Here is a 25,626-nt window from a genome sequence, read left to right on the forward strand (position 1 = left end):
TAAGTAGGCTTGGTTTCTCCTGAGGCCTCTCTTCTTGGCTTGTCTCTCTCACTGTGTCCCCACATGGCCCTTCCTCTATGTGCACACATCTCCTTCTTATTATAAGCGCACCAGTCATATTAAATTAGGACCCACTCTAACCTTAATTACCTTTTTAAAGGCTCTATCTCCACATAGCCACATTCTGAGGTGTAACGCGAGTTAGGATTGTACATTTTAAATTTCAGGGAACCACAATTCAATTCATAACAATTTGTTTTGTGGCTTAACATATGGTCTAACCTAAAGAATGTTACGTGTGCACTCAAGAATGGGTATTATATTTTTGAATGGAATGTTTTACACATGTTTATTGGGTCTAATTGGTTTATACAGCTGTTGAATCCTTTACTTCCTCATGGCTCTCCTGTATGTTTGTTCTGTCCATTATTGAAAGTGGGTATTGAAGTCTTCAACAATTATTATAGATCTATTTCTCCCTTCAAGTCTGTCCATGTCTACTTCATATATTTTGGGGCTCCTTTGTTAAGTGTGTATATATTTAGAATTATTTTATGTTTTTGCTGTGTTAAACTTATTATCAATTTATAATGTCCTTTGCATCTCTTGTAAACTTTTTTAGACTTAACAAGTCAATTTTGTCTGATAATAATATAGTCACCCCTGTTCTTTTTTAGCATTTTCATTTTTTTGCTATCAACCATTTTGTATCCTTATATTTAATTTGATTCTCTTGTAGATGGCTTATAGATGGATTCTTGTTTTGTTTAATCTTTTCTACCAATTGCTACCTTTTAACAGTTGCGTTTCATTCATTTATATGATTACCAATAAAGAAGAAATTCACTTTTTCCTTATGCCTTATACACTTTTTTCTTATGCCTTATATACTTTTTTGCTTTTCAATTACTTCATTACTAGATATTTTTCTATTTTATGTGTGTGTGTGTGTGTTTCACTTTAATTCCCTTCTTTTCTCCCATTCTCTATATTAGTTATTTTCTTAATAATTTTCTGGGAAATTACAATCAATATCTTAAATAACAACATCCTTTGAATAATACCAACTAAGTTTCAATAGTCTACAAGCACTCTGCTCCTCTATATCTCTACTCCCTCCCTTTTTCTTATTGTCACAGACTATATCTTTATACGTATTATTAAATGCATTTGCCCATAAAATTATATAGGAAAAAGAGAAATAACAATACCAAAAGCACAGTAACATTGGCTTTTACATTTACCTATGTAACTACCTTGACCAATAGTCTTTATTTTTTTCTTTTGGCTTCAAATTGCTGTTTTAGTATTTCCTCCTTTCAGCCTGAAGGACTTGCCATAGCATTTCTTGTCTATCAGTAATGAACTACTTTGGCTTTTATAATATTTGGAAATGTGTTAATTTCTCCTTTATTCTTATTTATTATTATTTTTGAGACAGCAGTTTGCTGTGTTGCCCAGGCTGGAGGGAATGCAGTGGCTGTTCATACACATGCTCATAACACACTGCAGCCTCAAGTTCTTGGGTTTCAGCAATCTTCCTTCCTCAGTCTCCCAAGTCATTGAGGTTATAGATGCATGCCACCAGGCCCAGCTTCATCTACTTTATTCTTAAAGATATTGTTGTCAGATATACAATCCTGACTGACAGTTTCTTTCAGGTCTTTAAATACATCATCCCACTGCTTTCTGGCCCCCATAGTTTCTTTTTGCTTTTTTTTTTTTTTTTTTTTTGCTTCTTTTTTTTGATTGATTGATTTTGGACCTCATAGTTTCTGATGAGAAATAAGCTGTTAATATTATTGAGGATCCCTTATACATAACAAGTTCCCTCCCTCTTGCTGCTTTCAATACACCATCTTTGTCTTTGGGTTTCATCAGTTTCACTACAATGTGCCTTGGTGTACACCTCTTTGATTTTATTATGCTTGAAGTATACTGGCCTTCTTGGGTATGTACAGTAAAGATTTTCATCACATTTGAGGAGTTATATTATTCTTCAATAATTTCAAATTAACATTTCAAATGGTAGCAATTACCATGCCACATTCCCTAGCTCCACAATCCTGGTTCAGATTGCTGGGACCAGGGTGGATTACGTGTTTTGATTGCTAATTGCTGGTTTTGATCACTGAGGGGCTGGCACAGAAGCTGGCAGACATTGTTCCTCAGCCATTATTCTTCAAATATTTTTTCTGGTGTTTACTTCCTCTCCTCTCTCCTCCTTCTGGTACTCCTATAATACACAGGGTTCTACGCTTGATAGTGTCCCACAGGTCCTTCGGGCTCTGTTCATTTATTTCATTCTGCTCCTCAGACAGAAAGAGTTCAATTTTCTTTCTTCAAGTTCAATAAGCCTGTGTTCTGCCTCCTCAAATCTGCTGTGGAATCTTTCTAGTGTGTGTGTGTGTGTGTTTTTTTTTTTTTTGTGGCAGGGTTTCACTCTGTCACCTAGGCTGAAGTGCAGTGGCATGATCTCAACTCACTGCAACCTGCGCATCCCAGCTTCAAACCATTCTTGTGCCTCAGCTTCCCAAGTAGCTGGACTGCAGGAGTGCACCACCATATCCAGCTAATTTTTGCATATTTTATAGAGATGGGGTTTCTTCATGGTGCTCAGGCTGGTCTTGAACTCCTAGACTCAAGCAATCCACCCAGCTCAGCCTCCCCAAGTGCTGGGATTATAGGCGTTAAGTCACCACACCCAATCTCTAGTGTGTTTTTGAAATTTAAATTATTGTACTTTCAGCTCCAGAATTTCTCTTTGTTTTTTAAATAATTTCAATATCTTTGTTGATATTTTCATTCTGTTTTGATATCATTTTCCTGATTTCCCTTAGTTATTTATCTATGGGTTCCTTTAACTTATTGAACATATTTAAGACAACTGATTTCACATTTTTGACTAATAAGTACAATACCTGAATTTCCTCAGGGATGGCTACATAAAATTATGTTTTTCCTGTATTGGGCCATATTTTCCTGTTTCTTTGTTTGTTTTGTAATTTTTTGTTGAGAATTGGACATTTCAGTAGTATTTTATAAAAACTCTGGGAATCTATCCCACTCCTCAGGGATCGCAGAATCTTACTTGCTGAAGACTGGAATTGTCCATCTGTGATTTTTCCAAATTATACTTTAATACTTGCTGTAAGTGTTCAACTGTACTGTAGAGTTCCTCAACAGGCACTTCATATGGTTCCTTCCAGGTTGGTAGTTATTTAGATAGAGGGATGGATTTCTGGAACTTCCTACTCTACACCATTTTCATGACATTACTCCTCTCAGTTGCTCTCTTTACTTAGTATCTTACATTAGGAAGAGCACGGTAATTTGTTTGGTAATATTTAGTTCAAATGTTGCCATTTCTGCTTCCCTCTACTGGAAATAACAATATACATATGAATATGAGAGACTCTGAGCAGTCCTACAATATAACAACTGGTACACATTTGAGGAGCTGTTTCCAAACTTATTTGAGCACAAAACACTTTAATCATATTTCTATGAACACCCTGCTATAGTCTGAATATGTTTCCCGAAGTTCAAGCATTAGAAACTTAATTTCCAATGCAACAGTACTGGGAGGTGGGACCTAATAAATTATGAGGGTGCTACCTTTCTGAATGGATTTATGTCATTGCCATGGGAGTGGGCTAGCTATCACAAGAATGGCCTTGTTATAAAAGCACGTTTGGCTCCCTCTTGCTTTTGTGCTCTCTTGCCCTTTCACCTTCTGCCATGGGGAGATGAAAAATGAAGGCCCTCAACAAATAGTGGTGCTATGCTCTTGGACTTCCCAGCTTCTAGAACCATAAGACAAATACATGTTTTTCTTTCTTTGAGACAGTGTCTCACTCTGTCACCCAAGCTGAAGTGCAGTAGTGTGATCATGGCTCAATGCAGCCTTGACCTCCCTGGGCTCAGGTGATTCTCCCACCTCAGCCTCCCAAGGAGCTGGGACTACAAGCATGCACCATCGTGCCTAGCTACTTTTTGTATTTTCTGTAGAGATGGGGTTTGCCCAGGCTGCTCACAAACTCCTGAAGTCAAGCAATCCACTGCCCACCTCAGCCTCCCAAAATGTTGGCATTATAGACAAGATCCACTGCACCAGGCTGACAAATTTCTATTGCTTATAAATTATGCAGTCTGAGATTTTCTGTTATAGCATCACAAAACAGACTAAGATATACCCCATTGAAGAGTGTCATTTAATTTCACTTCCTCCTCATGCAGAATAAATGACTACCTTCCTTCCAGTTTTTCAGATTATCCAGATTATCCTCACAGTCTTTATCTTTTCCCTTTTCATACTGCATTAATTTTCTTTCCTACTTATTTCTTCTCAAGACACCCTGTAATTTTGTATGAAAAAGTCTGAATTCCTCGTTGTCCCAACAGGAAGATAATCTCACCCAGTAAACAAATCTTCCATCTTTAGTACTGCTTTGGTCTCAGCAATAGGAGCCAGCAATTTATTTATTTCAAAGAATCTCACGTGGCAAATATAAAACAGGAACCAAAGCAGTTATGAATAGGCCAATGGGCTCTACCTCTGTCTGCTGCCAATTACCACACATGGGTTATACTAAAAACCCAGACAAGCCGACAGAGTTTCTCTTTTGGAATCACAACCTCTCTTGTGTTTACTCTAGGCTCTAATTACTGCTGGCACCAAAAAACTACCATTGACTGGGCCCCACAAATCGTCCCAAGTCTCCCATTTCAGTACATGGCATGATCATTCACTTGTTTGTGCAAGCCAAAAACTTAGTTGTCTTCCTTGTTTCCTATCTTTCCTTAAATACCACATCAAACCCATCAGCAAACCCTGTTGCCTGTAACTCCAAAATATATTCCAAATCCACTATTCCCCATCATAGTCCAAAGCACCACCTTCTTCCACACTTGGGCTACACCCACAGCCTCCGAGATGCATTTATTCTGCCCTTCTACCTCCAGTCATCCTCCACAGACTTTAAAGGGTGAATCAGATCATCATGCCTCTCCTGTAAATCTCAGCTTGTTAACACTACACATGGGGAGGTTCTCCAGATTCATTTTCTGCTGCTACTGCCTTGGAATTTCCACTTTGTACACAAAGCACTATATACACCCCTGCATATGTCTTACACTAGGCCATTCTGACTTTTTGGTCTTTACTCATGTGGTCTCCTCTACTCCAAATGCCCTCATAGTCCCTCCCCTGCTTCTTTCTAACATAGCCCTTTTAGCTCAGGTAGGACATCACCAACTTCAGGAAGCTACCCCTGATACCACATCTCTCAGTCTGTACTCACCCCAGCACACACACACATAAACACAGGTACACACACACACTCTCACACATACACTCACATACATAACCACCCAGCCCTATTGACCTACCTACTGGTTGTGCTTACCTCCTCAATCCTCTTGCAACCTCTGTACAGATACCTATTACTAAGCCTACAATGGTCTTTTATAACTTGTTTGTATTACTTTTCTCTTCCACCACACTGTGAGCTCCTTAAGGGCAGAAACAATTTGACATTCATGTTGAATGTTGTATTCCCAGGAATTCTAGTACAAGGCTTTTTAAAGAGTAAGTTAAGTAAACATTCAGTAAATCATTTTAAATGAATGTACAAATCAACAAAGTCTCATTCAATTAGGGAGGATAAACAAGGCTGACAACATCTTCATGATGATTTAATACAATATTAATCATATAGTTACTGAGCGCCTACTACGTTTCAACCATTATTCTAGGCATTGGGAATACAGTAGTAAAAAAAATTTTGATTTGAATGTTTTAGCCAAAGCAGTAAGACATTAATCAGATAAAGAAGCATTAGTATTGGGAAGGAAATAACAAAACTATTATTCTAAGTGATACAACTATAAAAAGAAAAGCTGTCACCAGTAAATAAATATAAGAAAAAGTACAGGCATATCTTGGAGATACTGTAAGTATAGCTACAGACCACTCCAATAAAGTTATTATAACAGTAAAGCAAGTCACATGAATTTTTGTTTCCCATTGCATATAAAAGTTATGTTTACACTATATTATAGCCTGTAAGGTATGCAACAGCATTATATCTAAAAAAAAGTGCATACCTTAATCAAAAACACTTTATTGATAAAAAATGCAGCCTTCAGTAAGTCATAATCTTTTTGCTGAGAGAGGGTCTTGCCTTGATGTTGATTGCTACTGACTGATTGGGGTGGTGGTGTGCAAAGGCCGGAGTGGTTGTGGCAATTTCTTAAAGAGAACAATGAAGTTTGCTGCATCAATTGACTCTTCCTTTCTAGAAAGAGTTCTCTGTAACATGAGATACTGTTTGATGGTATTACTGGAACTTCTTTCAGAATTGCAGTAAAACCTCTCAAACTTGCTGCTGTTTTATCAATTAAGTTTATGGAATACTCTAAATTACTTGTTGTCCTCTCAACAATGTTCACAGCTCTTCACCAGTAATATATTCATCTAAAGAAATCAGTTTCTGGCCAGGCGCGGTGGCTCGCGCCTGTAGTACCAGCACTTTGGGAAGCCGAGGCGGTCAGATTACCTGAGGTCAGGAGTTCGAGACCAGCCTGGCCAACACAGTGAAACCCCATCTCCACTAAAAATACAAAAATTAGCCAGGCGTGGTGGCACATGCTTGTAATCCCAGCTATTAGGGAGGCTGAGGCAGAAGAATTGCTTGAGCCCGGGAGGCGGAGGTTGCAGTGAGCCAAGATTGTGCCACTGAACTTCAGCCTGGCTGATAGAGCAAGACTCTTGTCTCAAAACAAACAAACAAACAAAAACAAGAACAAACAAACAAAACCAGTTTCTTTGCTCATTCATAAGAACCAACTCCTCATCCGTTAAAGTTAGGAGACTTCAGCAATTCAGTCCCATCTTCAGGCTTTACTTCTGAGTTCTCTTGCTTTTTCCACCACATCTGCAGTTACTTCCTCCACTGAAGTCTTAAACCCCTGAAGTCACTAATAAGGGTTGGAATCAACTTCTTCCATACTCCTGATAATGTTGATATTCTGACCTCCTCCCCTGAGTCATGAATGTTCTTAATGGGAGGTAGAATGGTGAATCCTTTCAGGAAGGTTTTCAATTTACTTTGCTCAGACCCTTGAAAGGTGGCCGGGCACGGTGACTCACGCCTGTAATCCCAGCACTTTGGGAGGCTGAACTGGGTGGATCATGAGGTCAGGAGTTCGAGACCAGCCTGACCAACATGGTCAAACCCCGTCTCTACTAAAAATACAAAAATTAGCTGGGCATGGTGGCACACGCCTGTAATCCCAACTACTCAGGAGGCTGAGGCAGGAGAATCACTTGAACCTGGGAGGCGGAGGTTGCAGTGAGCTGAGATCGCACCACTGCACTCCAGCCTGGGCAACAGAGCGAGACTCCATCTCAAACAAACAAACAAAAAAAGGAATCATTATCTATGGCAGCAAGACTTGAAAGTCAAAGTTACCCCTTGATCCACAGGCTGCAGAATGGATGTTGTGTTAGCAGGCATGAAAACAACGTTCATCTCCTTGTACATCTAGAGCTCTCGGCTGACTAGGTGCATTGTCAATGAGGGGTAGTATTTTAAAAGAAATTTTTTTTCTTTCTTTTTGTTTTTCCTGAGTAGTAGATCTCAACAGTTTGGCTTAAAGTATTCAGTAAACCATTCTGTAAACAGATGCACTGTCATCCAGCTTTTATTGTCCCATTTATAGAGCACAAGCAGAATAGATTTAGCATAATTCTTAAAGACCCTAGAATTTTCAAAATGGTAAATAAACACAGGCTTCAATTTAAAGTCACCAGCTGTATTAGACCTTAATAAAACAGTCAGCCTGTCCTTGGAAGCTTTGAAGCCAGGCATTGCCTTTTCCTCTCCAGCTATGAAAGTCCTAGGTGGTATGTTCTTCGAATATAAGGCTGTTTCATCTACACTGAAAATCTGCTGTTTAGTGTAGCCACCTTCATCAATGATCTTAGCTATATCTTCTGGATAATTTGCTGCAGTTTCTCTGTCAGCACTTGCTACTTCATCTTGTACTTTTATATTATGGGGGAGTTTCTTAAATCTCATGAATCAACTTCTCATGAATCATGATCATGATTCTCATGAATCAGCTTCGAATTTTTCTTCCGAAGCTTCCTTACCTCTCTCAGCCTTCAAAGAACTGTAGAGGGTTACAGTCTTGCTCTGGAGTAGGCTTTGGTTTAAGAGAATGTTATGGTTTGTTTGACCTTCTATCCAGACAACTCAAACTTTCTCCATATTAGCAATAAGGCTTTCTCAATATTTGTATGCTCACTGGAATAGCACTTTTAGTTTCCTTCAAGAGCTTTTCCTTTTAATTCAAAACTTGCCTAACTGGCACAAGAGGCCTAGCTTTTAGCCTACCTTGCCGTTTGACATGCTTTCCTCACTAAGCTTAATCACTTCTAGCTTTTGGTTTAAAGTAAAAGATGTGCAATTCTTCCTTTCATGTGACCACTTAGAGGGCATATTAGGGTTATTAACTGGTCAGATTTCAATATTGTTGTGTCTCATGGAATAGGGAGGTCTGAGGATAGAAAGTGAGATGGGGGAACACCTGGTTGATGGAGCAGTTAGAGCACACACGGTATTTATCAATTAAGTTTGCCATCCTATATAGCCATGGTTCATGGCACCTCAAAATAATTACAATAGCAATATCAAAGATCACACATCACGGATCACCATAACAGATAATAATTATGAGAAACTCTGAAATATTGGGATAATTATTCAAATGTGATATAGAGACACAAGGTGAGCACACGCTGTTAGAAAAATAGCACTGAGAGACTTGTTGGATTCAGGGTTGACAAACCTTCAATCTGTAAAAAGTGAAACATGGGTGAAGTGCTATAAAAGCAAAAAAGCACAGTAAAATGAAGTGGGCTATATTCAATGAGACCAGCTGCAGGCACTCTGCTATGAGGTTTACAGATGACTTAACAATATCAAGGAGTCAAAGCAGCAACAGCAAAAACAAAACACATACCCTTTACTATACTAAAACAGTTCCTAAAACCTACTTTGAAACAGTATCTGAAGTACATACCAAACTACATATATAACAATATCTACCACATAGCTGTTTATGATAGTAAAAGAACCAATATGTACCACATCCTGAGAATATGGAAAGTGTTTTAAAAATTATATCACATGTGTCTGTTGGCTGTATGAATGTCTTCTTTTGAGAAATGTCTGTTCATATCCTTTGCCCACTTTTTGATGGGGTTGTTTGTTTTTTTCTTGTAAATTTGTTTGAGTTCTTTGTAGGTTCTGGATATTAGCCCTTTGTCAGATGAGTAGATTGCAAAAATGTTCTCCCATTCTGTAGGTTGCCTGTTCACTCTGGTGCAGCACAGCAACATGGCACAAGTATACATATGTAACAAACCTGCATGTTATGCACATGTACCCTAGAACTTAAAGTATAATAATAATAAAAAAAAAAGAAAAGAAATAAAAATGGTCCATGCATGAACTAAAAAAAAAAAAATTATATCACACTGTGCAGCCATAAAAAATGTTGAGTGTGGTGTGATGAGAAACTGGCAGCAGCTGAGACAGCTTCAATCTTTACAGGTTACTAGGGAAATCATATATCAAAAGCCTCAAAACCCACTGGTACTCTATGGCCAAGAATTTCTACTTCTAGAAATAGTCTAAGAACCAAATCAGAAGGCAGGTATAATGATAAATATTTCACCCAAGCAGTGTTTAAAACAGCTAAAAATAGAAAGCAACCTTAACAATCCTAAATAAGAGGATGTTTAAATTACCACATATTCATATAGTGGAATACTAAGTAGTGACTAAAAAGATGACGATATGAATGGACCGATGGAAGGGTATACTCATGACAATAGGGAAAGTCAGACTTCACTCTTCCAGCATACTGGGATGTGTATTCTGAGGAGAAGCAAAGTATTGGTATCAGGGTATACCAATAAATACTTCTGAATGAATGAGAGGTGTCCTGGTTGTCCCTGGATACACTCTCACACACTTAACCTCTCACCCACCCTCATTCTGGCATTAGATTTCATGGCAGGATGTAATCAGGCAGATGGTTTCTACCTTCCTCTCTCCCCAATATCATTATAGTAAATTCCTTCATTTGTTTTTTCTACTATATCTGTGTTCAAGTGGTGAGATGTTTCTTTGGAATCATTATAAAGCTTTCAATTTCCTTGAGTAGTAAAAGCTGTTTATTCATTAGTTAATAAATGTTGAAACTATGGGACATGGGATTCATTTTACTATTTTATTTTTATATGTCTGAAATTACATAGATTAATGCATTTTTTAATAAGTTGGTTACTGTTATACAATTCTATGACTATTTCATAATGCAATTAATTAGAGGCAAGACATTTTACTTCTATCTTTATTTTCAGATTGCCAGAGGCAAAGCTGCATTACATCTCATTGGAATCCAATGAGAATTTATCAAGTAATGTCTACAGAGGGCTCTTGAGCACCTCGGGGTAAGCAGCCATTATACCTAAACTCACATTTATTACTCCAGGACCAATATGAGCATCTAAAGTCTACTGATTCTTTTAAAAAACTGTGCCCATGTTAAAAAACAGTTTAAATGAACACAGAAGGGTGCTAGTGGGAAAAGGACAGCCAGCCCACAAGGAAAAATATATTCACTATTATTTCTCAAGTTTCCATAAAAAAAAAAAAGACTAGTCCTTTAAAAATTAGTTTGGTTTTCTTTCATTAAGTATGAGGTGTTTTTTTTTGTTGTGCATTTTTTTTTTTTTTTTTTTTTTTTGTAGACAGGGTCTTGCTCTGTCACCCAGGCTGGAATGCAGTGGTGCAATCTTGGCTACCTGCAACCTCCATCTCCTGGGCTCAAGTGATTCTCTCACCTTATCCTCCCAAGTAGCTGGGACCACAGGCACACGCCACCCACACTCAGCTACTTTCTGTGTTTTTAGTAGAGACGGGGTTTCACCGTGTTGGCCAGGCTGGTCTCGAACTCCTGACCTCAAATGATCCGCCTGCCTTGGCCTCCTAAACTGCTGGGATTATAGGCGTGAGCTAACGCGCCTGGTCTCTTCTATTTTCTTAAGTATTATATGTTGAATACAGGCAAATAATCACTTGACAGCCCACAGGCATTCCTGCGGAGAGTAACACCCAGGGGTTGTTTGGTAAGATCCAGACCAACAAACATTCCAAACTCTAATGATAATAACTCATTTACTTGTAAAGTCTAAGGAGTCACTGGGATTTAGAAATTCTTGGTCATATAAATCTTTGTAGATAAGCTTGATCTAATTTTACTTCTCATAAGCCCAAGAAAATGTCCTACATTTAAAGCCTCTAAAACATCTTCCCTGAAGGAAAATAATCATATTTAGGTATTTAAAAAACAAGGTCATTTAATAAATGCATTTTAAAACATATAAAGGTGTGCCGAAAAAATTAGAAGTTGAGAAGGGACCAGGCCTGGTGGCTCAGGCCTATAATCCCAGAACTTTGGGAGGCCAATGTGGGAGGACTGCTTGAGGCCAGGAGTTTGAGACCAGCCTAGGCAATATAACAAGACTCTGTCTCTACAAAAAATAGAAAAAGAAAAAAAGAATTTAAAAAGCTGAGGAGGGAGGAGATTTTTTAAAAATAATAACAATAAAAGGCTCTGCCACCACAAATGAACTTAGACACTAATGAAAGAGCTAAATTCTACAAGGGAGTAAAACCAAGGGGTGAACAAAGAAGATCCGAATGAGGACTGATTTCTGAAGGAGGGAAGACAGGATCAAGGTAAGATAGATGCTGACAGAAGTCCTGTGCTGCTGTGCACTCCATGAACACGGAGAGGGGAGCATCACGTCAGAACCCTGGCCAGACACTACCTTTAAAGCCCTACTCCGTGAATGCAGAGATTAACCTACCCTAAAAAACCTATCAATTTGTTTTTAATCCAGTAAGTTAAACCTAAAGTTATTATAGAAAAATAGGCAGGATTACATAACTTACATATAGATTACGTATAGTCACTGGGATGTGTTAAACACATAATTGAATATTTAAGAATTAAAAAAAATGTTGGAAGATTATACTCCAAATTGTTAACAGCAGTCATCTACAATGAGTGTGATTAATTGAAGAGGTGGGGGTAAGAGGATTCACTTTCTAAGTTATATATTTCTGAATTAACTTTTACAATGCATATTTGAAAATAAATGTTAAAGGCAAATATTTAAAGCAAAAAAGAAAGGAAGCAATTATTAGGAGGAAAGTTCTAAAAATAAAGCTTAATGAGATGTGAGTAGTCCCAGCGGTTATTAAAACACCATATAAAACTATAGTAATTGAAATAGTATAATACTAGCATGTGCAAATACAGTTACATTAAAAGAGCAAATAGCCCAAAATATATGTAGGTATTTAGTACACGATAAAGGCAGCATTAAAATCATATGAAGAAAAAACAGAATGTTCAATAAATAATGTTGGGACTCCTGGTGGCCATTTGGAAAAAAATAAAATTGCATTCATTATCTCACATATTACACATAAATTCCAGGGGTGTCAAAAGACTTAAATGTAAAATTTTTTAAAATCCATAAAAGTCTTAGAATAAAACAGAGAATAACTTTTATACCTCATAGTAAGGAAAACCTTTCTATCAATGACACAAAACCCACAGAAGAAAAGATGGGTAAAATCAACCACAGAAAAACAGAAAATTTCTGCTCATCAAAAACAAAGCAACAAAACAAACCCCTGCCCCCTAAAAACGTCAAAAGTCAAATGACAAATGGGGAATGAACTAACTGCAATGTGTATGACTGACAAGGCGCTACTTTTTTTTTTTTAATCATTTATAAAAAGTTGGTAGAAATCACTAGGACCGAGAGTCTAAGAGAAGAAAGGTCAAAAGTTATCAATGGACATAAAATGAAATACAAATGATTCTTAAACATGGAGAAATATGCCTAAGCCCATTTTATGTAAGAGAAATACAAATTAAAATGATAAACATCATATTTCCAATTTTTAACTTGGTCTAGATCAATACAGTAGGTTTGTAAAGGAGAAGAAAAAGGCACTTCAGGCATTGCTAGTGGGAACATAAAATGGTGCCATTTGACAAAGTCTGCTAAAATTAAAGAGGCACATATCCTCTGATCTAGCAATAATACTTATAAAAATTTATCCTATAGCCCTTCCTCATACACAATGAAAACTTATAAAAAATTACCAGCAAATTAATAACTAGCTCTTAAAACAAGGGTGCTCAAACTTTTCCTCAGTAGTAGTATGTTTTTCTTCTATTCATGCTAAAAATCAATATCCCACTGCAAAAGAGAGCAAACGTAGTATCCTTTAAAATACTTTCTGATCCAATAATGACCACTTTTGCTCCTGCAATTCAAACACTAGTATATCTTAATTCATGCTTTTTATTCTCCCCTCTCAAGTGACTAAGAAATATGTAATTAATGTGTTATCCTATTGTCACATAATGCCTGTTAACAAAATTATTTTTCTAAGAAACATAAAAACAAAAACAGCCAGATCTTATAACACATCCTTGGGCAAGAATCTTAATACAGTTGTTTCCTCAACCCTCTCACCCCAAATTATCAGAAATTTGCTGACAGAAGTGGAAACGAGCCATCAGAGACAATCCAGTGCTTCTCTGACAGAAAACCCATGTCCAGTCCTGGCTCTCTTCCTCTGGCATTGCTCTATGATAAAGTGACAAAAATGTTCCTGATAAAAATGTCTTTTCTTATGAGGCTAACTCACAGTTGGTGACTGCTGGATTCAGTTCTACGCACTCACCAGGGAGGGAAGATCCGGACAGTGTCCTGGGGACGGCTCCTGAGGTAGCCTGCAGTCTCCTTGGTGAAGAGAACTTTCAGGCCAGCTCCAGGCCTGGGGGTCACGCTTCGGGAGGGGCTGGTGGCTGGTGGCCCCAATAACTGCTCACACATGGCAACTTGCATGGCACATTCCTCATGCAGCTCTAAAATTTTCACAGTTAATACACCGGATTTTCTACCTAGAAGTTGAAGAAAAGAACAAAGCAAAAATGAAATCAAAAGACAAGCGTGAATAGTGTCATGAAAAAAAGATCCACATGCAGATAGCACTCTTCACCTGGAGAAAATGGTCTCCACATTTTGCAAAGTAAAACAGAGACACTACCATGCTCACTATAACACTTTTCTTTAATCAAAATAGGCTTGCATGTTGCATTTAATAAACAGATTTTAAGCAACATAAAATAAACAGTCTTCTGTCATGAAGAAATAGGCCTGTATAAATAGAAACCTTAGACCCATCATTTTAAGGAGCACGCTTTTTACTCCAAGTCTCAAATCCTTTGATGACCACAAGGAGAATATGGCCACTGTGGATTCTTCTTCTTCTTCTTAAGGATGGACCCTCCTCTTTATTATGTTTTGATTCTCTGCTTTGAAATCATGTATGTTACTAGCTGGCTGCAACTGTTCCAATCATCAGAAGGGCTAACAGTTGAAGAGTTATGTGGACTGCTGAGTATTAGAGCTCTAGATTGAAATGGGTGGAATTTGATCTGGATTCAAGTACTGGTTTCCTTATTAAGTTGGCCAAGTTCCATGGCATTCAACACTTCAATTCTCTTATGTGTAAAATGGAGATCCTGCCACCTGCCCCAGGAAACATTTGTTCGAATTAAATGAGATAACTGAAGTTGAGAGTGTGCATAGCCTACACCCCAGAATTCTTAGGTAGGTACCCAGAAACTGTCAGATGCACCAGTATACCTAAACAAGGATACACATCTCAGCGTTGTTTATAAGAGTAGAAAACTGCACCCAGCATAAATCAGTAAGATGGGTAAACTATGGTGTGTTCATACAACAGAACACTGTACGGCACTTAAAATGAGGTGAACTAGATGTGTAAGAATCAGATGAAGAGGTCTCAAGAAATGAAAGGGGATAAACAGGATATACAAAGTATGACACCTACAATGTAATTTTAAAAAACACAGAAATCAATATAATATTGTTTATGAATACAAGATAAATATAAAAATATAAATAGAAGGATTCACAGAAAAGTCATGAAAGCCACTGTCTCTAAGGAGACAGAAAGAGGAGTATGACTCAGGGGGGGAACCCGGAGGGTTTCAAATTTATGTGTCATATTGTTTCTGTTACAAAAGTATGGGAAACAAACAAAAAAAAAGACAAAGGATTGACATGTGTTACTAATTCTAGGCAGTGAGTCTGCTTATGTGTTTCTATTACTCTCTGTGCTTTTTAACTAAAAAAAAATACATAAATTGAGAACAACAAAAATGAAGGGCACAACATACTGCCTTGTTAATAACAGATATTCACTAATGTGAGTTTCTCTACCACTTCAGCCAACTGGTTAATAGTGAATAATAAAAATTAATATTTAGACAGTGCTAAGATTTTAATTGTACAGTTTAATTGAGTTTCTATTTCTTTCTCCCTCTTTTTCTTCATTCATTTCACATTCAACCCCAAATTTTTCATCTCTTTCTTTATCTAGGTGTCCATGGCACATGCCCATATACTGGGCCCTGGGTCACCTTGCCTCCCCTGAGCACTGTCTTGGACAACTATTTCTTAAGGCAAGAAAACAGAATGGGGGAAGGATATGAATAAGCACAATGTACAAGCAGCATATAATGAGTTTCTGCTAGTCACTCTAGGGAGGGAACAGAGGAATGAAACCAACTTGTAAAGAAAGGCACTAAGAAGTGAACACACAGATGCTTCACCACAACAGGCATTCTGTGAATGAAAAGTAGCTCATCTTCAATTGGTAAACTGGAAAAGAAATCAGGATAATGTGGAGGTCACTTCAGTCCACAAAATTTTTTTCCTCAGCAGGGCAGCCAGAGCAGTCTGTGCAGAATTAGAGTCTTCAGAAGCAAAGGGAAAAGCCCTAGATTTAGGAGCTACAGTGGCCACAGGAGCATTCTGAGACATAATTTAAGAATTTTTAAAACTTGTACCTATACTCAACTCGGTTCATTCCCAGCACTGCACAGGCCTCAAGCCTCCCCTGTCCCCCACTGACAGCAGCAGCTGTCAGGGCTCCAGGGCCACTTCTGCTCTCAAGCACCAACAGTCTGCTCAAGTTCAAGTGTGCCAGCTGAGTACAGGCTCTTGGTTATGGGCACTGTGGCAGCCCCCAGCCATGCTCAGCTGCCTGCCCAAGCAGCACAAGTTCTCTTCAGAAACTAATTCTTGTCTTGGGCAGCTCAAGTCCCCATAGACCCTGATAGATTTTATAAATGCAGGCTATTATAGAAATACATAAATAGTATTACAGAAGAAATACTTATGTATCTAAGATGCATCATACTGCCTGACTACAGTTTCTTCGAAGATTTCTATGATAAATCTTGACAATATTCTAGTAACTATGAATTTTGATCAAGATCTATAGCACCAAATAACTTGTAGAATAACACTTTATGATGTTGGCTACCACTGCAGTGCTGCACACAGCAGCTCATGTGGTGACTAAATAGCCCTTGGAAGCAATACTGAGCAGCGCTCCCATGGCTGTGACACTAAGTCAGGGACAGGGCTATCCTTTCCACCAAGCATTCTAAAGCTCTTTCTACAAAACACCCTCCATGGCCTTCCTTCCCAGGAGAAAATAAAGCAGGGTAAGCTCCTCCTTGTCTGAGAGAGAAAAAAGCAAGGGGCAACTTATACCAAAAATGTGCTTGAAGGAAGATTTTATTTTATTTTTAGAGACAGGGTCTTGCTCTGTCGCCCAGGCTGGAGTACAGTGGTGTGACCTTGGTTTACTGCAGCCTCAATAACCTGGGCTCAAGGGATCCTCCCACCTCAGCCTCTCAAGTAGCTGGGATGACAGGCTTACACCACCATAACATCCAGCTAATTTTCTTACGTTTTTGGAGAGACAGGGTCTCACTTTGTTGCCTAGGCTGGTCTTGAAGTCCTGGGCTCAAGTGACCTTCCTGCCTCAGCCTCTCAAAGTGCTGGAATTACAGGCTTGAGCCACCATGCCTGGCAGAAGTAAGCTTTTAATCCAAGCAGGGGATATACTCATTTTACAAACAAAGAACAATGCTTTGCAATTAGATGTTGAGTACATAAAAGGCCATTTTAGTGCTACCAGGCAACATTTTCCATAACTGCTACAAGACAGCCAAAATATCGCCTTGTCCAGGAAGTGTTTTCTGAATCCCAGCCAGAAGCAACTATTCCTTCCCTTGAAAATCCCCAAATACTTTATCTGTCTCATAAGAGTGTCCTCAGTTTTAAATGGACACAGTAGTGGCTAACCCAAGAGCACTACAATCACAGGTGCAAACACAGCAAATGTACCACGAAGTGCCTGGCCATGCAAGGATGGCAGCCACTGTCACTGCCATCAGTTCTTCAAGGCATTTTCAAGGCCATTCTCTTATTTGATCCACAACAACCCTATGAAATAGGTAAGGAACATATTAATCTCACTTTTCACCACATAAGAAAACTGAAAAATAAAGCTAGTTGCTCAAGTGACTTTCTTAAGAACAGAGAGGATGACTGGCAGGTCTAATATCAATAATCAAGTATCCTTACAAGTCAAGGACCAAAATGTCTCTCAGATAAATGCCAGTTAAGCATAGGAAATTGTGAGTGATGGGGTTTTTCCCCCCTACTTCATTATGCTATGACATAGGGCTTGTTTAAAATGTAAAGACAGACAATGCTTCAGGTTGAGAAATGGACTCTGAGGCCTATTGCTGTGGCTGGACACAGTGAGGGTTTCAACAGAACTTGCACTGAAAAAGAGGATAACTTGCCAAGTGCTCATCATCAAAGAGAAAGTACCATAAAGATCAAATGGTGACCACAAATACTAATATACAATAGCAAAGATGTTAAACAATTAAGAAACAGGAACAGAAAGATTCAATGAAGATACACCAAGATATCTAGTAATTTCTATCCATGCATATGCCTAGCAGATGAAACAGAATTCTTAGTTAAAAATGGACAGTATTTAACTTAAAGAATAACATTTGCTGAACAACTGCATGAATTCGTTATTTAATCAGCTAACTGCTCTTTGAAAAGTCTTTCGTTTTAAACAACCAAGAGGCCACCCACACACACACACAAATCTGAGCAAATGACTCAGCATGGTGGCTCACACCTGTAACTCCGGCACTTTGGGAGGCCAGGGCGGGAGGACAGCTTGAGGCCAGGAGTTCGAGACCAGCCTGAGCAGCACAGTGAGACCTCCCAGCTTTACAAAAATAAAAATATAAAAATTAGCCAGGCACAGTGGAGTATACTGTAGTTTCAGCTACCTGAGAGGCTGAGGCAGGAGGATCTCTTGAGTCCAGGAATTTGAGGTTATAGTAAGCTATGATGACACCACTGTACTAACTGGCCTCCCTAGTCAAGTACCTGACTCACAGAGTGAGATCCTGTCTCTCAAAAAAGAAAAAAATAAAAATGAAAAAAAAAGAAACACAAAACAATAAATTGAGCAAATGATAGAATAATAAAATATGTCTGACTACTGATAAATGCCTTTTTTGTTGTTGTTGAAATATACAGGTAGTCAGGGTCCAATTATACTCATGTCAACTCAAGTCTTCCTAAGTAGGTTATATTGAATTAATATATGAGTGTAACAGATAACTATACAAGAAAGGACAAAGTGAAACAAGTTAGTATGAGGGGAGAGAGACTGAAATTATTCTCCAATAGAGGGCAGGAACATCTGTAAGTCTTTCTAACAGAAACACTTTTCGTAACATAATTGCTGCCACTAATGTTAAGTTGTCTATTTTCCAAACACTGACCATATGGTAATTTAGAATTTTCCTCCTACATTACTGCTCTGTCTCTCTTTATCTTCAGAGATATCCTGAAAGGCTAGCCTACCCAGTTATCTTGCTCTAAAACATATGTTCTAGTATTCCCTGAAATTGGTACTTTTGTCTTCTTCTGGTCAATTCATGAACAAGTGTCCACTGTTCCTTTTCCCTCTCACGTTCACCCAGCATGCATATGAGTGTGCAGATGCACACACATACACACACAGAGAATCATGAGCAAGTACCAGGGGTCAAGGATGGACATCAGGGGGTTTTAAAGTCAATCTGCTTCCCATATGGACAGGACCTCTATCTTTAACACTCTGACACTGGTTACCACCAGCTGTGATAATTATTTATCTTGCTGCAGTCACTCCAAACTACCATGCTATATAATCAGTGTACATTTTACTATTTTTGAAATATTTTATAGCTTTCCCCCCAAAATAATACATGTATCCATTACTAAAATGGTTTTATTTGGCGTGTTTCTGTTAGTTACTTGTGAAGTTTAATATCTTTAACAAACTCTATGCCCCATTTTACTGACTTCTCACAGCATTTTGAGGCTCCTAGCATTGTAAAATGAAGAAGGGCGTATACCTTGCTCTATGTTTTTCCTCCCCAACATGCTACACAGTTTTAATTCCACATAATTCCACTTTCATTGTCAAGGTTAATGTTCATAGTATATCCTATAACCTATGCCAAATCTCTGTGCTCCAGCCATGTCTGACTCCAAGAGTTAACAAATAACAAATTTACATTAGCACAATTATATAAACAAAATTCAGTATCTGACCAGGGTCTTAGGATTGCATTTAAATAAGAATATCTCAGACTTAGGTCAAATGATCTGACTGTAATAATTCTTATGATCATTTAGGCCTTCCAAATGCCAAAAGAAAAAGGACTATAATTCTGGTGGCCCCAGCATACCCATTCGTAGTCTTAGCTTTCCCCAAAAGTTCACCACAGCTTTTTAGAGAACAGCCCATTCATGTTCTGCCTGGGACTAAATGTGGTCGGCCGGAGCCTGGGCAGGGAAAAAGATCAAGTCAGTTCAGAATGATGAAGCAGGGAAGAAACAGGTCTTCTATCTTCAGATGTGTGAACCAGGGTGTTTCCTCTGGGTGTGATGGGAAGCCAGCAGGGAAGTCACATGATGAGCTGTGTTGAGACCAGACTGAAGAGGACAAGAGATTAAGTGGGGAAGCTAGTTAGGAGGGTCTGCAGCAAATCAGGACGGATGATGGTGTCTGGGATTTAGGGAGTGACAGAAGAGGTAAGAAATGGTCAGATTCTAGATATTCTTTGAAGGTAGAGTCAATAAGGACTTGTTAATGGACTAGGAGTGAATATGAGACAGAGTACAAGAATGACCCCAGTGTTTTTGGCCTGAGTAAGAATAAGAACAGAATTAACATTTACTGAGACAGTAAAGATTTCTAGGCAAATGTGTTTCTTTTCTGGGAGGTGCAGGTATTATGAGAATACTGGTACCAAGACATAAGTTTTTAATATATTAAAATTGAGATGCCTCTTATTTATTACAATAGTCTGGCACTAACTTACCTCCCCAATCTAATACCTGATTCTTCCAACCTGCTCTTCATAAGGCCCACCTGAATGGCATTCTTAAATGTAGATGTAATGATAGCTGCCCTGTACTTGAACCTTTCCATGGCTATCCACTGGATTAAATCCAAACTACTTGCCATTGTATGGAAAGTCTTTTGTTACCTGTTACTTCTTACTGCTCTAGCCTCAAATTCCATAGCTTCGTTCAAGCAATTTAAAATTATTTCTATGACAAGGTGAAAAATAAGCAATTGTGCATTAAGACAGTTCTATCACTGTCTCCCTGGTGAGCTTCTCCCTGGGCATGATTCTCCTTTCCACTCTGCAGTTTATCATTTCTCTTTATGTTATCACTGTACATCTTGTTTATACCTCTGATTTTAAAAAGTAAACAATTCCATCTATTAAACCATGAACTCTGTGTTGCACCTGGATCAGTACCAATACATATGTAAGAAATGAATGAATCCTAATACACACTGATGTAAGGCATGTGGGGGACTCTGTTTCCAGTCTTGATTTCACTGCTAACCATGATGCTCCTGACCCGGCTCCCCTTCACCTCAACTGCACTTTGCATGTACCCAGAGAATGCAAATTAAACTATGACTCAAATGATGCTCCAAAGAGAAATACAAATAATACATTCCGAAATCAAATCCAAATGACATTTTATCTATTCACCGTATTATACCATTTTTTCATTAACATGCACTAAAAACTCAATTGTATTTACTTGTTTATATTGTTTTTTCTTTTGAGAAGTTACAACTACACCTAATTTTACCAATGATTCTCAAACACACAGCACTGATATGCTCCCATAAGTATTCAGTAAGTGAATACCTGTTAAATTATTGATTGTGTTATTAATGATTGGTAAACCAAAATTGTAATTTCTGAGTAAATCTTATAAGATGCCATTAGGTTCATTTCACAGATAACTTCAGGATAAAATTCATAAAGCTGTAAGCAGGAGATCCTGATTATAATACCTAAAAATACAAATTCTGGAGAAATTCACACATTTATCCTATAAACAGCACAATTCATTTTTGTTTAAAATGTATGCTCCCCCATAAAATTTTAAGTCATCTGGAAATGATGAATAGACACATTTCTTTACCACAACTGCTTACTAAACTGTAAACAATTGTGCTTTCACTTCTTGATTCCACATTCTTTGCCTTTTCACCCAGTTTAAAATATTCTTCTCCAAAAGCCACAATTATTCTAAGCATGAAACAGAAATCTGAAACCCAACTCTTAAAAAAAACCCAAAAACAAAAAAGTAGACAAGACTGACCAGGCGATCAGAATGTTTTCACAATCCCCAGTGATGAGAGCAGTCAAAGCCTAGTTGAGTACCTCTGCCTCCAGGGTCACAGTGTCACAGTGACCCCACCTCCCACTGGGCATGTCGCTGTGACTCATTCTGTAGGAATAGCCTGTTCTGTTCTGTAGAAGGTGAGTGGGCAATGAAATGTCCAATTTTAAAAGAAATTCCAAGTAAGAATAAAGCATATAAAGGCTCTAGAAAAGCAACAGATCCCTTAAGTGAAGATAAGCCAGACAACAGGGTGTGTTATGGATTGAATGTTGGTGTACCCTCAAAATTCCTATGTTGAATCCCTAACCTTCAGTCTGGTTGTATTTGGAGATGGGAGCTCCAAGGAAGTAACTGAGGTTAAATGAGGTCATAAGGGTAGCCTGATCTGACAGGCTTAGTCTCCTCATAAGAGACAGCACCGGAGGACTTCTTCTTTCCATGCACACACACGGGAAAGGCTCTGTGAGCACACAGCAAGAAGGCGGCTGCCTAAAACCAGTACGAGGGCTCTCACTAGGACCCCACCACGCTGCACCCTGGCTACCAGCCTCTGGCACTGTGAGAAAGAACTGTCTGCTCTTTACGTCACAGTCTATGGGATTTTGTGATCAACTAGCCTGAGCTGAGACGGGACAATGCAATACATACAGGACCGCCCAATACACACACTGACACTGATGACCAGCCATGCCTTCCACTGAGTACCCAGAATACAAGTTCTTCTTTCTTGAAAACTTCTTCATTTAAAACACCTTATTTCATACAACTATAGATGATAATTTTGGCTCAGAAAATAAGATTCAAATGGAGTCCAGTAATCACAATGAAAACGTTTAAAAGGTCATATAGCTAATGACAAAGTACAGAAATAGATATTTAAGTATTTCTATTTTTATGAATGTGGCATCAACTGAGAAACAAATGTGTTGGGAAAAACTGCAATAATCCAATGTTAAAATAGCAAGTTACTAATTATGGGTGGACACTATAATCCTCCTAAACCTACCTTTAAACCATCCCGGGGAATGCCAGGAGCACGTGGGCATCCGGCCTCCCTACCACGAGGCCAACACACTGAATCTCTGTAGCACAGAGAGTTCAAAATATGTTTACTGAGTCTAGGGCGTCCCCACTGTCACTTTATCCTTGATTCTTAAACTCCAACATCAATCCAGCCCCTGCCATAATGACTATCAATAAAGGACATTCTAACGAACAACTTTTAATTTATCCTAAGTTGGGTGGAAACAGGCAAAACCTGTGATGAGCCAGAACAAGGCATGTCCAAATGGAGCATGGCAAATTCCTAACTCCTAGACACAAGGAGGTGTTTGTGTCTTGCTGCCATCTTCCCATGGCATTTCAACAAATGGGTAGGGAAGAGAAGAAAAAGGAGAAGAGAAATTAGCTTAAGGATTAAAATAGATAATGTAGTAACAAAAACATAGAGTGACCACTACCGTGAAGTGCCTCTCCTGAAAGGTGTACAGAAGACCAGAGAGCACCAGTGCTGGGAAGGCTCATGGGCATCAGACACAAAAGACACAAAAGTTAAAAGACACAAAGTAAAAAGCACTCTGAGAGAGAATTTCACATGGGAATAACAGACAAGGCAGGGGAAAACAGCAATACCAAATTTAAAAAGTGGAAATAACCCAAGGTTTAACAAAGTCACCCTTTCTGAATAAAAAAACTGCAGCACAGATGAAGTAACCCACATAGGCCTTCAGCCCTGGCCAAGTGGACCAGAACCAACGCTGCCTGATGAGGGCCATTTCTGCATGCTGATGCCATGTTGTAACATTTTTAAATTACTGGGCATGGCTTAGGGATGCCCTATATATCTTTGTAGCTCTTTGTGCAGTTCTTATTTGTTTATATTTTGGGGAATTAACTGTATTAACTACAGGATGCTGGAAGTATAGTTACAAACAAATCATTAAGAGATAAAAGTGTACGTCTTAGGCCTGGTGCCCAGCTTATCCCATGAAAGCCACGGCTTTGACCCATGGAGATATTGCATGCTGTGCACACGGAGGTGGGGGGTCACCGAAAGGGGGCAGAGAGAAATGAGTCCAAGGCAGCTGGGCTGAGTGTGTAAACAAAGAATGTCATGTAAAAGAGTTTACAGGAAATGAAGCTTTGTCCCATGGACACCGGACAGTCAATGAAAACGTCTTAAAATAGGAGGGTAATAGTATCAGTTTTGCCTCTCAGGATGATAATCCTGATAGGGTGAACATAAGGGAAGGTTGGTGGCAGGGGGACCAGGTGGAGCCTGATAGGGCAATCCTGGCACAGGAGAATAGAGGCCTGAGCACAGGTGGTAGCAAATGGGGTAAATGAGGGGATCTGCTTGAGAGATGACTCTGAAGTGGAATCATCATCTGAACCTGGGGAGCAGATGGATTGAAAACATGTCTGAGAGTCCAGGTGCGATGGCTCATGCCTGTAATCCTTGCACTTTGGGAGGCTGAGGCAGGTGAATCACCTGAGGTCAGGAGTTCGAGACCAGCCTGGCTGGTATTTTTTGTAAAAATACAAAAAAATTAGCTGGCTATGGTGGCGAGTATCTGTAACCCGGGCTACTCAGGAGGCTGAGATGGAAGAATTCCTTGAACCCGGGAAGCACCGGTTGTAGTGAGCAGAGATTGCGCCACTGCACTCTAGCCTGGGTGACAGAGCAAGACTCCATCTCAAAAACAAAAACAAAAAACAGAAAACATGTTAGAGAAAGCCCAAAGACTGCTGAGTTAACAGGCAAGGCAAGGCAAGGCAAGGGGCATACTGGGTCTGAGGTGTGCAGGACACTCAAGTGCAGGTGGACTGGGGCAGGGCCACGAGATCCAGCAGAACAGAGGCTGGGTGGAAGCAGCCATGAAGGTCACCGAGTACCAAGGAAGGGCACATGGAACAAGAACTAAAGAGGCATAGGCAGAAGCCTGAGGGGCCCATGTTGAAGTAGCACACAGCCAAGAGTATGCAAAGAATACAGGGAAACGAGCACAGAAGGCAGAGAACCAAGGAGTGCTGTCCTTGAAGCTGAGGAAGACAGGTAACAGGCCATGCATGTGCTGCAAGGAGGCAGCACTCAGAAAGATAACGATTTCCGCACACTGGTGGAAATGAGGCTGTGCAGTACTATAACAGAAGAAGAGTGAATGCGGGCCACAGGCTACTCTTTCAAATCATTCTCACAACACAAAAGTTTCCATTTTTTTTCAACTTCATAAGGAATTTTACTAACCCAAGAACTTGTTTATTCCATCTGCCAGCCAAGAACTTGTTTATTCCATCCCTATATTATAATGGAAAAAAAAATTTACCATCTAGTCAGAAAAATAACAAGTACTGAATGATAAGTAGCGATCCATTCTAGGATCACCTTCCCAGCATTCTAGGATCACCTTCCCAGAAGATCTTCACCAGGGGCTGCGCAGAGCATGGATGCCTGCCTTGTGACCCGCACCCTCTGTAGCAAGCTGCAAGAAAGAGAAGGAGAAATCCAGTCTGGGTTTGTGCATTCCAACAGGCTTCTCAAGGCAAGAGGTTCCCAATGGAAAACCTAGAACCCTTTTGAAAATAAAAGTGAGCTGAAGAAGTTTGGAAAACCAGATTAGTGAAAGGTTAAGATGGCATACACAAAATTTCACAGCATGGAAAAATGCTAGCATGATTCCAAACCAGGCTGGAGACTCAAAATGACAACTTGTTGAGCAAGCAAAAGAAAATGCTCCCTTGCCAGTATCAATACTTTTTCTAAGGCCAAAAACAGGGTTTTCAATGTATAGATAATCTTCATCATAAACAATGTCCCAATTTAACCC

At 39.1% G+C, this 25,626-nt stretch overlaps 1 protein-coding gene across 8 annotated transcripts in view; it reads right to left on the reverse strand.

Annotated features, from left to right (window-relative positions):
• LOC105496910 (scaffold protein involved in DNA repair) overlaps positions 1 to 25,626 on the reverse strand; it is a 477,476-nt gene that overhangs the window by 268,522 nt on the left and 183,328 nt on the right. For 6 of the 8 annotated variants that reach the window (XM_011767553.3, XM_011767557.3, XM_011767555.3 and 3 more), the window contains one exon: positions 13,851 to 14,070. In XM_011767553.3, coding sequence (XP_011765855.2) covers positions 13,851 to 14,070 — 220 coding nt within the window. Of the gene's footprint in view, positions 1 to 13,850; positions 14,071 to 14,168; positions 14,650 to 25,626 lie in introns of those variants that run through there. The other 2 variants (XM_024797624.2, XM_071068296.1) reach the window with 2 other exon arrangements.

Source organism: Macaca nemestrina, chromosome 8 (assembly GCF_043159975.1).
Source record: "Macaca nemestrina isolate mMacNem1 chromosome 8, mMacNem.hap1, whole genome shotgun sequence".
Classification (NCBI taxonomy): Eukaryota; Metazoa; Chordata; class Mammalia; order Primates; family Cercopithecidae; genus Macaca; species Macaca nemestrina.